The sequence below is a fragment of the Monodon monoceros genome, unplaced genomic scaffold (genome assembly GCF_005190385.1).
Source record: "Monodon monoceros isolate NGI ecotype Baffin Bay Population unplaced genomic scaffold, NGI_Narwhal_1 Super_Scaffold_4, whole genome shotgun sequence".
Classification (NCBI taxonomy): Eukaryota; Metazoa; Chordata; class Mammalia; order Artiodactyla; family Monodontidae; genus Monodon; species Monodon monoceros.
Window position 1 is genome coordinate 9,871,185 of NW_021703781.1, and position 15,451 is coordinate 9,886,635.

The window sequence follows — 15,451 nt, forward strand, 5'->3', positions numbered from 1 at the left end:
CCTTCTACATTTTGAATAATTTCTGTTGCTATGTGTTCAATTCATTAATATTTTGTTCTGAAATATCTGCTGTAAATCCCATTCAGTATATTTTTCATCTCAGAAATTGATGTTTTCATCTCCTTAGTTCAATTTGGATCTTTTTTTAATGTCGTCTGTGTGTCTCCCTATTTTTTTGAACATGATTATCTTTTTAAATACAGTTATAATAACTTTTAATGTCCTTTTCTGTGAATTCCAGCATCTCTGTCATTTCTAGGTCAGTTTCAATCATTAATTTTTTCATTATGGGTTGTGTTTTTCTTTTTCTTTGTATGCCTGATCATTTTTGTTTGGAGGGCAAACGTTTTGAATTTTATTTTACTGGATGCTGGATATTTTTATATTCCTATAAATATTTGTGAGGCTTGTTGTACAGTTATATGGAAACAATTTGATCCTTTCAGGCCTTCCTTTTAAGGTTTGTTGGCAGGATCAGGCCCGTATTTAGTCTAGAGCTAATTATTTCCCACTACTGAGGCAAGACCTTTTTGAGCACTCTACCCAATGCCCCATGAATTTTGAGGTTTTCCAGTTTGTCTGGTGGGAACAGTCACTATTCTTGGCCCTGTTTGAATGCTGAGTTCTGTGTCTTCTAATCTTTTGTGTGCTTCTGTCCTTAGGCTCAGTTAGTTTCTTCATATGCCTGCCCTTATTAGTGCTCTGCTGCACACCCAAAGGGTGTCCTCTTGAGATCTCTGGAGTTCTCTCCCTGTCCAGCTCTCTCCTCTGGTACTATATCCTTTGAACCTAGCTGCCTTGGTCTCCTCAGACTGTCAGCTCCACCTCATCAACTCAGGGAGTTACCTGGGCTCTACTTAGGAAGGGACTCCCTGTGCTATGGCTTGGAAACTACGGCAGAAAGCTGTGCAATCACTTGTTTTTTGTTCCTCCAAGGATCAGTGTACTTTATTACCTAATGTTCAGTATCTTGAAAATCATTGTTTCATATATTGGGTTTTTTTTTTTAATTGATTTTGTTTGTTTTTAGTTGTTTCCAGTGTGAGAGTAAATCTGGTCCATGTTACTTGATCTTGGCTATAAGAGGAAGTCTCTTTAGTCTGTTTTAGAGTGTAAGAATTGGTGGCTCCTAACGTTCTTTTCTGCTCTGAGCTCTTTGATTTTGTTTTACATGTCTTTGACAGCTCAGTTTCCGATTTCCACAGTATCCCATTCTCTCCTCAGAACACTTAACTATCTGCTGTTGGTGCTTGGAAGGTTGCTTGGGATTAACTCTGGGTTGTGAATGAACCTGGTTTATCATACAGACAGACTACATAGAATGCTGGCAGTCAAGGTGTAACAGGCAGAAAATGGGTGTGTTCTCTAATACTATTCTTAACATATTTAGAGTTGTCATAATCTAGTTTTTTAGGATGTTGTTAAAGAGTTCCCTTCAGGGAACATAAAGGCAAATATGACTTTAATTGGAATCTTTTATGTTTAACAACCACAGAGCTGTGCAACTAACGTTTATATTCTAAAATATTTACAGGGACTTCCCTGGAGGTCCAGTGGTTAAAACTTCACCTTCCAGTGCAGGGGGTGCGGGTTTGATCCCTGGTCAGGAAGCTAAGATCCCACATGCCTCATGGCCAAAAAACATAAAACAGAAGCAATATTGTAACAAATTCAATAAAGAGTTTAAAAATGGTCCACATCAAAAAAATCTTTAAAGTAATTACAGCAACTTTTCTTTCATTTCAGTGGATAATATTTAACCGTAAGATATTCAGCTGTAAGATAAGCATGTAAGATATCTCAGACCTGTATTTTGCTTAAAGGAGGGAGAAAGAAGACCTTGGCTTTAATGTTGCCACTTAATAGTTATATAACCTTATTTAAATCTTTTCATTTCTGAACCTATTTTTCCTATACAAAAGAAGATACTAGCAACACTATTCTGAAAGGATGACATGGGAAATGTATAAAAATACCTTATAAATCAGTATTTTTCAAGATTTTTGGATCACAACCCACTTATAAATACATTTTATGTGGCTAGCTCATGCATATGTGTGTGTGTGTATTTGCAACACAAAATTTACTACTATATGTGATATGCACCAGTATTTCCTGTTCTATTTCACTGAAAAGTAAACCTTTGGTAGTGACCCATTAATGAGTGATATCTCACAGTTTAAAATACATTGTCTATATAAAGAAAAAAAACATGAGGTACCATATTAATATAAGGTTGACATACTTAGCTTATATGCTGTTAGTTCTGTTATCAAGTTCGAATATAGTATAGTTAAATATATATAACTTTATTAACTTATTCAAGATTATGTTCCCACATTTTTAGTTTTAATCTTTCTTTTCCCTATAAACGGGCTAGTAATAACTTATAGTTAAGAGATACCTCTGAGTTTTAACTTTTAAACAATGAAATTTAAGTGGTTTCTTATGCTAAGAATTACAGTTCTGAGACATGTTAAAGTCCTAGAACTAATACTGGCTTTGTTTTTTACTTAGTTTTCTTGATACGGTACCAATATTTTTTTCCTATTTTTTCCTATATCACTTGAAATAAATAAGATTTATAAGCAGTAAAACAGATGCTATCATAGTAAAACTTGTGAATTAAAATTTTAAGGATACTTGGTTATCTTTTGGTTAATTAAAGTAATAAATGGCTAAGGGTAGTTAAGTCCACTGTTTGTGATCCACTAGCCAAAAGAAGTTTGAATCTATCCTACATTTTGTATAAATATGTGCCACAAAAAACACACATTGCAGCATTTTTCACAGAAGGCATCCAGGCTTTCCTAATCACCAAGAAACTGACGAGGGCTGATGTTCTCTAGTGACCTTCTTCCATAGGTTCTGCTGCACTGGTAGAAACCAATTCTGTTAAAAGCAGGCTGTAGTATCACATATTCTTCTTGACAAACCCTTCATTAGAATAGAAGTTCTCTCTGCAGTGGAGGCCTTCCCTGCTTCCTGTCTCCTAGGTTTAACCTTCTCTATTTCTAGAATTAAGGATCCTTAGTTTAGAAAGAAACATGGAAGAGCTCACATAGCTGGTTGTGGTATGAGGGATAGCATGTAATTTTGTAAATTTATAAACGGTTCTTGGATTTTGTTTCCCTATAGATAAATATGTTCCTGTTTTTCTTTATATAGACTCCAAACTTTCCAGAGTTGTAGGAAATCTGTTGCTGTGTAATACACTGGAAAGAATTATGTGATCTAATGCTCAAATAATCTACTGGAGGACTTTGGATGTAAAACTGTTTCTTAATGTGTTTTCCAGATGTCTGTGACCTGTTGAAATTGCTTTTCCTCCCAACTTAATTTTAAGGCTCTTAGATTGACTGAGTTGAGCTATAGAAATTAATGAAGTAGAATGCTTGAATTGAATAAACTGGAAGAAAATATCTCTCTCTAGAAAGCCATTATCAACATAACAAAAACATTTTATAGAAACTCAGCTCCCAAATGGTGATATGTTATAGGTGGGAAATGGCGAGTTAATTGAAATATTATGTCAATAAAGAGTTATACGTGATGTAATTTTCAAATAGTTAGGGACCAATAGAATCTATCTATTGTAACACAAACTATGCTAAACATAAGTTTAATGTTTCTTTGATTCATTCAGTTTATGGATGTGTAGACATTATGGTTGAAAGTATTACATGTGATATTTTAGTGTTTCATAAGGTATTTTTCTTAGTACTTTCTCCCAGCGTTTACTGAATATTCTATATTGTATTAGTGCCTCTCCTGGTGCTCTGCCTATGGTAGTCACATAGCTAAGTTTACTGAAGCTGTCAACAGTGTGATATACTTAAAGAAACAAAATTCTGATTGATTCTGATCTGTTTCTTTCAGAAAAATCACCACCCATGTCATGGATTTTATCTGATTGTGTAGATCAGATTTCCTTATTCTGGATATCATGGTAACAATATAGGAAATAGGCATTATTTCTGCAAGTAGAATTCACTGCTGAAGGAAGAAATTTTTTAAGCTACAGCCAAATTCATTTTGGTACCTTTTATGGAAATCCTGATTTTGTTTTTACTTTTTTATAACCTTTCGCAAAAGGTATGAACAAGCAAAGAGCACATCTCATTAGGCAAGTCTACATTAATAAGAATGCCTAGAAGAGGATTGATTCTTCAGACCCGGACCCACTGGCTACTGTTGGGTCTCGCTTTACTCTGCAGTTTAATATTATTTTTGTACCTTCTGGAATGTGCCCCCCAGACTGATGGAAATGCATCTCTTCCTGGTATCGTTGGGGAAAATTATGGTAAAGAGTATTATCAAGCCCTCCTACAGGAGCAAGAAGAACATTATCAAACCAGAGCAACCAGTCTGAAGCGCCAGATTGCCCAATTAAAACAAGAATTGCAAGAAATGAGTGAGAAGATGAGATCATTGCAAGAGAGAAAGAATGTAGGGGCTAATGGCATAGGCTATCAAGGCAACAAAGAGCAAGCACCTAGTGATCTTTTAGAGTTTCTTCATTCACAAATTGACAAAGCTGAAGTTAGCATAGGAGCCAAACTACCTAGTGAGTATGGAGTCATTCCCTTTGAAAGTTTTACCTTAATGAAAGTATTCCAGTTGGAAATGGGTCTCACTCGCCATCCTGAGGAAAAACCAGTTAGAAAAGATAAGCGAGATGAATTGGTAGAAGTTATTGAAGCTGGCTTGGAGGTCATTAATAATCCTGATGAAGACGATGAACAGGAAGATGAGGATGGTCCCCTTGGAGAAAAACTGGTATTTAATGAAAATGACTTCATAGAAGGTAATGTGAAAACAGTGTTGGTCCATAGTTACATTAGTATGACAAAATTCTGTTATTGTATGCTGGTAATATGTCAGTCATTATCCACAGTATTAAAACATTTAAACTTTTACCCACTAAATTCCACCAAGAATTTGAAGTGGCTTTTTAGAAAAAGTTATAATGTGATCATGATAAAATAGAAAATAAGGACCAGGGAAATAGAATAAATCTAAGTTTATATAGCAAAATACTCCCCAAGTTGAAGGGCTCTTAGGATTGTATATGTATTTGCACGTATATGTATTTGCATTCATGTCTTAACTGGTCTTGATGTTCGTTTTTTATATTTTTTAAAATATATGAACTAAGGCTCAAGATTTGAAAACCATTTGCTAAAGGAAAGAAAAAGAGCCTAATTTAGATTAGTGATTGTTCTGTATTTTTGAGGAGAAACACATGTCAGAACATCAAGAGGCATACATAGTTTTGAAAAGCATATTTGGCATTTGGAAAAGTAAAGAAATAAACCTATTTTCCTAATACAGGCTGCAGAAAGGGCATAGGATTTTTATATTGCAAAATGGGACGTGACTCAAAAGTTGAGGAACACTTCAATAAATTTAAGAAATTTGTTGATTAATATAAACAGGAATAATTATAAATCCCAACCCATCTCCATCTTAATACCCCCTGCTAGATATTTAATTGTAGACTTAAAACCATTTTGGATACAAATATGTCTTGAAAGTTCTCTTTGCTCGATTCTGTAAACAGTATACCACGTGTAGTTTGTGTTTTTTTTTTACCCTAAATCATCACGGGTATCACTTGCTGTAATATAATATGATACCTTGAGCCTTTGGAGGCCATCAGGGAGGGCCTTGTGCTTTTCTGTGGCATTTTAGCTGTCTTCTCCCTATAGCCACCTCTTTTCCCCTGTCACTTCCTGCAATTTTTGATGGGTTGTTTCTTTCAAAACGCTTGTAATTTTTCTGAAAGCTCAGCTTTTTGTCTTTTCACTGTGTATGTTTGTAGCTTATGGCAGAATTGAAAGCTGCAGAGGAAATAAGATAACTAAGATATGTAAAATGTCTTCATGTCTGCCTAAAAAGGAAGGAACCTATGCCAGTTTTATATTCTGCAGCTTCTGCTTTTCTTATAACTCTCCTCGAATTCTGTCACTTACAGGATTTTTCTCTGCATGGAACACATTTTGTCCCTTGCTTTTCCTCCACTGTGCTGCTTCCCTCATCAAAAAAAATAATTACTGACAATGATTTAGTAACTCCTGTTTCTCTACCAGACTTCGGCTTCGATGTCGCTTCTTCTGGGAGGTGATCTCCAACCTGCAAGTTTAAGATAGCAGTACTTCTTCTACCCTGTGTCCCATCTCATAGCACTTGTCATAGTATATGGCATTTCCCACTTCCTGATTTGTAGTTCCTGATACACTGTAAGCCTCAGGAGGAGTGGGACCAGTCAATCTTGTTTACCATTTTATTTCCAGATATTGACTGACTCACACATCTATAGGTCTAACCTCTCCCCTGAGTGTCACACTTAAAAACCAGATTGCCCAATAGACTTCCATACTTTATTCCCAAAGGTGTCTCATATCACCATGTTTAAATTTATACTGATTTTTCTTTGTCTGACTTCATTCTATCCAGAGTCTTGTGTGTTTGCATGTGTATATCACTATATTGTTATTTCTTTATTTTTCTGTCTTCCTCACTAGACTGACCCTTCCAAAAAACTGGGACCATGTAGCCTTCTTTATACCATCAGTGCCTGACACAAATGCACTCAATTCATTTTTGTTAAGCTGAACCAAGTAATAGATGATTTGACTGTCAGGTCTAGAATTTAATATTGCTAGAAGTATTTTCTTTATTTTCATCATTTGGTTTCTGTGTTGATAGGCTCTGCTATTAAAGTCATGTATGAAAAGGAATCATTGTCATTTGGAGCATATTTTATGGGTTGAATAATATAGCAGAGTGGTGAACATTTTTTTAACCTCTCCTTTTAAAGAAACAGTTGTTGACTATACTGTGGGGATAAAATTTTCACAAATATATAAAAACCCTACAAGTCTGGTATCACACTTTTGATCTTTGAGTAAAATCAGTAGTCATATTGAACTTGTAAACTTTGACATGGAGACATCTTTGTTCCTAACTCTTTCCTTTAGGTTATTATCGCACTGAGAGAGATAAGGGCACACTGTATGAACTCTTTTTTAAGAAAGCAGACCTTACGGAATATAGACATGTGACTCTCTTCCGCCCTTTTGGACCTCTCATGAAAGTGAAGAGCGAGATGATTGACATTACTAGATCAATTATTAATATCATTGTGCCGCTTGCTGAAAGAACCGAAGCATTTGCACAGTTTATGCAGAACTTCAGGTAACTCCCGGGGCTTAGTGATTTGACTGAGTGCTCCTAAAAAAAAAAAGCACATTTCATGCCATTTTATTTAATTTACCTTCACTGAGTATGATTACTTAGAATTACAGAACAATTTTTTTGGCTTTAGGGAACTTTATGTTTTGATATTCCCTTTTTTCTTAAGGCATGTATAGTATATTGTGTTACTGACAGCTTGAACTGTGAAGTAAATTGAGGGTGACTATTAGAAACTAAATTTGATTACCTTTATAATTGTGTTTGAATTCATTTTAGGACAAGTTGAATTTTTAAAAATAAAGTTATTGACGTGTAACTTACATACAATAAAATCGACATATTCCAAGGATAGAGGTTTCATGACTTTTGACAAATGTATACACCCATGTAACTGCCTCTCCAGTTAAGATATAGAGCATTACTATCTCCCCAGAAAATTCCCTGAGAACAATTTGAATTTCAAAATTGAAAGAAATTTTAGAAATACAAATATTCAAGTAAATGTGGGAGAATGTTATTCCGTCTTGGGAAGCAGAGACTATAGCAGTTTTTAAAAGAATTTTTTTCTTTTTCTTAATCATTAAATTTGGATATTTTTAAATGCTGAAGTGTTAAAAAATTAACAACTACATATTAGGGTAACGATTTGAGGAAAGTTTTACTTTTTTGTTTTAATTGAACAATTGTCATGTTTTTAATACTTTAATATGATAGTTTTAATTCTTTGTAGTCCCAGTCTTTGTTCTCATTGAAGTTGTTGGATGTAAAAGTTAGTTAACACAGTTCTGTTGCAGAATATCTAGAAGTCATGCTTCCAAATGAGTTTTACGTTTTTGAAATTGCTCGCTTGAGATCTGATTTCCTAAAGCATTTTTTAATTGCCTTTCTTGGAATTACCTTCAGATGCTACATTATTCTTTACAGTTACTAATCTCAGTCATGACAAATATTTACTCCTTGATGATAAGTATAATTTCTCTAATTAGCCAATCTGAAGACAAAGTAACTCTTGACCCCAAACTTGAGTTATTTATTTATTTGGTTTTGAACTGATTGAACTTATTTCCTTGAGTAGCTTATAATTTGCTTCTGAAGGCAATACCAAAGCAAAAGTTCCAAAAATGTTTTGAAATATGGCAAAATTCAGCAATATTGCCAGTTTTATATTTACTTAAAGCTTTGTGTGATTTCATTCTAAATGAGTAACGCTTCATTTGTTTTCTTGTTAAAGCTTCATGTGATTGCTTTCTGAATGAGTAGTGCCTCATATATTTTCCTGAATGAACTTTATTTTTCAATTCTGTTAGGGATGTATGTATTCATCAGGACAAGAGAATTCATCTCACAGTGGTGTATTTTGGTAAAGAAGGACTATCTAAAGTCAAGTCTATCCTAGAATCTGTCACAAGGTTGGTGAGCCATGTCCACATTGAAGTCCTTTATATATAATAATAGAAGAATGAGAATTTCAGATACTTAATGAATGAATAATTTTGAATCGCTGCCGTTAAAAGTTGGCTGAGCATGTGAGTGGTGGTGCTGGTAAGTTCCTCATTTCACCCCTAAGTTCACTCTAAATGACTCATCTTCCCTTAACCTCTTAGACAGTGTGGCATGATTAGGGTGCACTCACTCTGCGGCCCACTCACCTTGTATATATTTGCCTCCATTTATTCTTCCATTTCCTTCTTTTTGAACTCTTTCCCTTTTTCTAAATCTAATCCCTTCACTTGGATATCATCTCCTGAGCTTGTCTCTCTTGCTTGCCACTTTTCTTTCCTTCCATTTTCCTAAGTTCCTTCTCACCCTGCAAATGATGCTTAGGTCTCCCCTATCCTTAAGAGACCCCCGCCTGACTCTAGAGTACCCAGTAACTGCTATTAGGTTTCTGTCCTTTCACATCTGAACCTCACAAAACAGTAGCTATCTAACCAAGCAACTCATGTAGTACCTGGCACACAGTAGGTGCTCAGAGGTTTGAATGAATGAATTAGTAATTCCTTAATACTCCATTATTAATTCTGTAGCTTCTCAGCCTTTTCATCTCTAAGTTATGGGCCTAGAGTTATGACCTAACTGGCAAATTCAGCCTTTTCTCTGTCATCCTCTTTGCTTTCTTACATTTGATACCTAACCAGTACTTCCTTCTTGAACCTCTCCTCTGATGTTTGTAAAATGTAAATATTTTGTAAATGTAGATATGTTATAATGTAAGATACAGGTTGATTGACTTTTCTGACCACATCAACTCTGTATCCTTTACTTGCTTCTTTACCTTTCTGCTAGTTGTGGCCATTCCCTAAGAGTCCAGCTTTGGCCGGCCATTCTTCTCGAATCGTTCAACTAACATTCATTGAGTCCCACCGACTATGTTCCAGGTACACTGCTCGGGAGTCTGACTGGGGTGGTTGGGATAGGACTGGGCACAGAGGAGGGAGTTGCAGTCCCTACCCCAAAGGGACGCTCACAACATTGGAGTAGGAAAAACAAACATTGTCTCCTCCTCCGCCTTCACTGGCCTTCACTGGCTCCTCCTCCTGATGGCCCTCTTTCAGTTCAGACGAAGGTTCTCATGATTCCCTGGGCTTGATGTCTGAGGGCCAGCGTCTTTCACTCATTCTCTACCTCTGATTAATCGGTTTCTGCTCACCGCACAGGACCTCTGTTCTGTCCTTTCCTTGCTGCTGCCACCGCTCTAACCCACGCTCCCCTCCCTCCATTTCTTCCCTTTGTCTCTTCCCTCCTTACCATTTTCAGATCACCTACTAAGTACCAGTGACTCACGTTGGTATTACTGAAGTTGTCCCTGCATTAATCAAGACTCCTCTGTGGCAAATGACGGAAACTTATCTTGAATTTGGTTGAGGAAAATGGGAGCTTTATTGAAGAATCTTGGATAACTCCCAGAATTAAAGGGATTATTATAACCAAATTAATGAGAAGAAAACCAAAACTTTGGTATCTTAGGGACTGGGACCAGAGACTTGAATACCATCAGAATTCTCTTGTCTTCTTGTCTGTTTTTCTCTGCATGTTGACTTCATTCTCCTGTTGCAGATTGGCTTCTTCCACATGTGAGGTATATGGCTGTTGGCGGCTCTGGGCTCACATCTTCTCAGCTTTGCCATCAGAGAGGAAAGAGCTTTCTCCCAGATCCAGTTGAGAGAATCCCAGGGAAGGACTTTTGCCCACTCTTGAGCCAGTCACTATGGCCAGGTGGGGTGGGGGTATTTTGATTAGCCCAGCTTGAGTCTGGTCCTTGCCCCTAGGAAATTACTGCGGTTGGGGTATTCTGTGATTAGTTCCTCCACTTGGTGCTGGGAGTGTGAGGTGGTGATCAGCAGCTTCCCCAAAAGAAGGGAGAGATTTACAACCTATAAAGGGGGTAGGGGAGGCATGGGCACTCAGAGTACTTGGAGTCCACTCCATGCCCTGTTTGAGTCTTTGCTTCAGTCTCTCCATTTCCCATTCTATACTATTTTAAGAGTAATCTTTTAAAAATGTTCCTTTTTTGATCCAGCAGTTCCCTAGTGCAGCAGTTCTCCAACTTTAACATCAGTAACCTGGAGTGACTTGTCCCAGGAGAGACGCAGATGCTCAGCTCCTCCCCTAGTATCTGATTCAGGGGCCTGGGGTGGGGCCTGAGAATATGTATTTCTGACCTGTTCCCGGGGAATTCTGATGCTGTGGGTGCATGGACTTGGCTGTGATAAACCACTGCCCTGGTGGAAAGACCCTGACTCCTCCTTGACTTTAGAACACTGACCAAGTTCTTCAACTTCTCATGGAAGGTACTCCTTAGTCTGACCCTTTTCTGGTCTTCTCTCATTGTTCCATTTTAGAATCCCTGTGTTCCAGTTTGACTTGTCTGATTCCTGTTCTTTAAAAAACTTTCTACTTTACCTCCTTGCCTTTGAGAATAATTAATTGGAATGACCTTTACACTCACCACTGAATTCAGGATTTTAACTAAGGCATAACTTAAATTCTGTTTCTAACGTCTTCTCTAACTACTTCAGACAAAAGCAATCTTTTTTCCTCAGAACTGCTGTTCATTCATTCATTCAGAAAATATTTATTGAACTCCTACCCTTTGAGGGGCGTTGTGTCCATAGTAATAAACAAAACAAAATCCCTGCTCTCATGGAGCTTACATTGTAGTGGGAGACACTCAAACAAACATGTCTGGTGGTACTGAGGAAAACAAAGCTGGGCAAGGGAATAGAGATTAAAGAAAAGGGAGGTCAGGGCTACTTCACATGTAGCATGAGGGGATCCCTCTGATAAGGGGACATTTGAGCAAAGATCTGAAGAACTAGAGAGAAGAGCACTCTTTGTATGTATCATTCATGTGGATTGCATTATTAATTACCAAATATTATGCTGTTTTTCCATGTGTATATTTCTTACCTCCCTAATAGGTTTTTAAGATCCTGAAGAGTAGTGGCCCCTCAACACTTATTAACTTCACATCACTAGCATGTTGCCTCAAATGTGGGCATTTAGTTGACTGTCCCTGATGATGATCATACACATGAAACTGATCATTGTCTTTCCTTATATGAATGTAGACCCAACATAATAAATACCTGAAGGTAAAATATATTTTGTAAGTTGCGTTAAGAGAGTCAGCTTTAAGTGGGGCTTACCATTTGTTGTATGTGCTTTCCTCATAGTGAGTCTAATTTTCACAATTACACCTTGGTCTCATTGAATGAAGAATTTAATCGTGGACGAGGACTAAATGTGGGTGCCCGAGCTTGGGACAAGGGAGAGGTTTTGATGTTTTTCTGCGATGTTGATATATATTTCTCAGCCGAATTCCTTAACAGCTGCCGGTTAAATGCTGAGCCAGGTGAGTAAAATGTTAGTAGGTGGGTTGAGTATAGAATTTAGAACAATGTCAGCGCATCCCATATTTTGAATCAAGTTAATTATGTTTTTTAAAGGTTATATTTGGTGTAATTTAGCTGGAATATTAAGTAGAAAAGTGAAAATTTGCCCCTCTGAAGAAGTTCATACCCCTTGTTCTATTATGGCCAGATTCCATTGTATACATTTGGATTCAAATAAACAAATGCAAAGAAATAAATCTTGAAATTGACAAGGAGGAAGTAGCACCCATCAAAAAAGAGCAAAGTGATAATGTGATGTGTGAGATTCAGAAGCACTCTACCTCAGGCAGGTGGTGCCAACACAAATGCAGGCATGCACTCACGCAGAGGTCTAGATACAGATGGTGCTTGGTCTTCGGACTGTGCATTTTGGGATGATTACTATACTTTGTTTTATGTTGTACATATTTTTTGAAAATGTTAAGAGCAAATGACATTTTTATATATCAAATATTATTTTAAATGTGAAAAGGAAGTTTTCTATATTAAAAAAATCTCATAGTAAATGTTTTTTTATATAGAACTACTCATATCGTACAAATTATTATCTTCTTATTAATCAGTTTGGTTAGGGATGGTTGTCAGGAACTCTCTGAGAGTCAAGTGGGTAAATGAGGGTTAGATTGACCTTTTTTTACCAGGCAAAAAAATATATTTTATATATATTTTACATTATTTCCTTAATGTAAAAGAAATAGATTTGCCTCTGGGAAATTGAGCTCCCCTTCCCTAAGTGGGTTTTAATGAAGATGAGATGAACATCTGCTGGGGATCTTGTAATAAAAAGGCTGCCACATTACTTACAGGGTCCTTGACAATTTCTGAGTGCTACATATTATCACGTCTGATTGAGGCCAGTCTAAGCAAGGGGATCTCTATTGAGAGAAGATGGGCTAGTTAGTTAGCCTTAAAGGGTCCCTTCAGTGCTAACAATCTGAATGCTAATGACAAGGCCTTTTGAGGGAGCTATTACATCATGTATTTTTTGTGGGTTTTTTTTTTTTTTTTTCGGTATGCGGGGCTCTCACTGTTGTGGCCTCTCCCGTTGCGGAGCACAGGTTCCGGACGCGCAGGCTCAGCGGCCATGGCTCACGGGCCCAGCCGCTCCGCGGCATGTGGGATCTTCCCAGACCGGGACATGAACCCGTGTCCCCTGCATCGGCAGGCGGACTCTCAACCACTGCGCCACCAGGGAACCCCACATCATGTATTTTTAACTCAATCTTCCCAAGTTTTCCAAATCTTGTTTAGATCTGTCTGCAATTCTATATTCTAATTATTATTTATGTATCCATTATACAATATCCTTTGGATTCACTGTTTTTATGATTCATTTTGAAGGGTGAGTTTAACAGAAGTTTCTAAGTTTCTTGGTGATTGTCAGAGGTTAACCTACATCTGTTACTGCTAATTCGATGACATAATGATTAATAAATGGTTCACCTCAGAACAGGTGAGAGAATGCTTTTGTGCATCGCCCCAGAGTCAACGGGAATAAACATGTCAAAAGGGAATAAAGCACCCTTTAGTCTTTTTTTCTCTGTTCTTTTGCAAGGTTATAGTTTCATAGCCAAACTTACTGATATGTTATAAAATCATCATCATGTTCATCAACATGAGGTTTCAGTAACCTGAACATTGATAAAATACAATATCAATAAAATAAGATCATCATGTGTAACAAAGAAACACTTTAACGAAGTCGTAGTAAAGACTTTACTGCAATAAACATCAATGCTTTATTTTATTACTTCTTTTTGTGATGTAAACATATTTTAATTTATAGGTAAGAAGGTGTTTTACCCTGTGGTGTTTAGTCTTTACAACCCTGCCATTGTTTATGCCAATTTGGATGTGCCCCCGCCTGTGGAACAGCAGCTGGTAAGACTCTTACTATCGGTTATGAAAAGTCTCAGAGATCCTTGCCTGGTTCCTTTATGTTTGTTTCACAAACAGAAAACATAGTTTCAATTAAAAACTGTAGTTACTATGAACACACTTTCATAGTGTACCCCCTCCATAAACTGTGATTCTGGCAGGGGGTTGGGGGGTGGGCAGAAAAATTCAGGCTACAGAGAAAAATTCAGGTTCTAGATTGTGAAAATTGTACAGTCATTTCTACCAACTTATTTTTAGTAATACTAAAAATAAATTTTAATTTTAGAAACCTTACTAACTAGAAATTAAAACTACTAAATAAATAAGAAGGAATAATATACTATGGGAAATTACTTAGAAAGTCTTGGAATGGGAATGCCATATATCAGAACTTACAGTTATTGACAAAGTTACAAAAGTTTTGAAAAAAATTTAAATAAATGTGGAATAATTTAGATTTACAGAAAAGTTGGAAAGATAGTATAGAGAGTTCCTGTACTTCACCCAGTTTCCCCTATTGTTTACATCTTACATAGCCATGGTTCATTTGTCAAAATTAAGAAATTAACATTGGTAAGTTACTGCTAACTACACTATAGATTTTATTAGGATTTCACCAGTTTTTCTACTACACCTCCTCTTTCTGTTTCAGGATCCAGTCCAGGATACTATATTGCATTTAGCCTAATCTTTTATTGTTAACATTAAAAACAAAAAGGAAACAAATGAACTAAGAAGACAATTTAACATGTTTAAAAAGTGAAAAGTAACTCCAGGAAAGACATAAAGATAAAGGTGGAAATAAATGAACCAAAAATAATAGATTGACAAATATAGGAGCTTATTCTTTATGTGCAGAAAAAATGTAATCATAAAGTGGGCAGATTCAGGGTAAAATAGAAAACAACAACGTACAAAATTAGAATAAGAAAACATTAAGAGAAATCTATTTCATATAGTAAGTTTTAAAAATTCTAAATAAAAGGAAAGATTTGAGAGTTTATAAAATATTAGCATGAACTAAATTCATGTAAATTTTTTTTTTTTGTACTTTATTTTTGGCTGCACCGCACAGCATGCGGGATCTTAGTTCCCTGACCAGGGATCAAACCCACACCCCCTCCATTGGAAGCATGGAGTCTTAACCACTGGGCCACCAGGGAAGTCCCTCATGTTAATATTTTATAAAAGCTCATGTTAGTATTTTATAAATAAAAGAGATGGAAGCTCTGAAGAGATGAAGAGCAATTTAAAATATTAGAACAGTTATCAAACATTTAACCTGCAGTTACGTAGATATGTTTCACTGGTGAGTTTTTCCAAAGTTTCAAAGAACAGATAATATTAATGCCATATGATCTACTTAATATATTTTAAGAGGCCAGCATTATCTTCATATCAACCCCTGGCAAAGCATGTATACATAAACATACACACACACACACACACACACACACACACACACACACACACACACA

The 15,451-nt window shown here is 36.4% G+C and overlaps 1 protein-coding gene across 7 annotated transcripts in view; it reads left to right on the top strand.

The window, feature by feature from the left end:
* Nucleotides 1–15,451, top strand: part of CSGALNACT2 (chondroitin sulfate N-acetylgalactosaminyltransferase 2) — a 55,257-nt gene that overhangs the window by 16,762 nt on the left and 23,044 nt on the right. For 3 of the 7 annotated variants that reach the window (XR_003796983.1, XM_029244962.1, XM_029244961.1), the window contains exons 2-6: nucleotides 3,880–4,807; nucleotides 6,984–7,200; nucleotides 8,508–8,609; nucleotides 11,877–12,055; nucleotides 13,882–13,976. Coding sequence is in view for 4 of the 7 variants with exons in the window: in XM_029244962.1 (XP_029100795.1) it covers nucleotides 4,147–4,807; nucleotides 6,984–7,200; nucleotides 8,508–8,609; nucleotides 11,877–12,055; nucleotides 13,882–13,976 (1,254 nt within the window). In the remaining 3 variants the exon portion in view is untranslated. Of the gene's footprint in view, nucleotides 1–3,879; nucleotides 4,808–6,983; nucleotides 7,201–8,507; nucleotides 11,837–11,876; nucleotides 12,056–13,881; nucleotides 13,977–15,451 lie in introns of those variants that run through there. The other 4 variants (XR_003796984.1, XR_003796985.1, XM_029244963.1 and 1 more) reach the window with 4 other exon arrangements.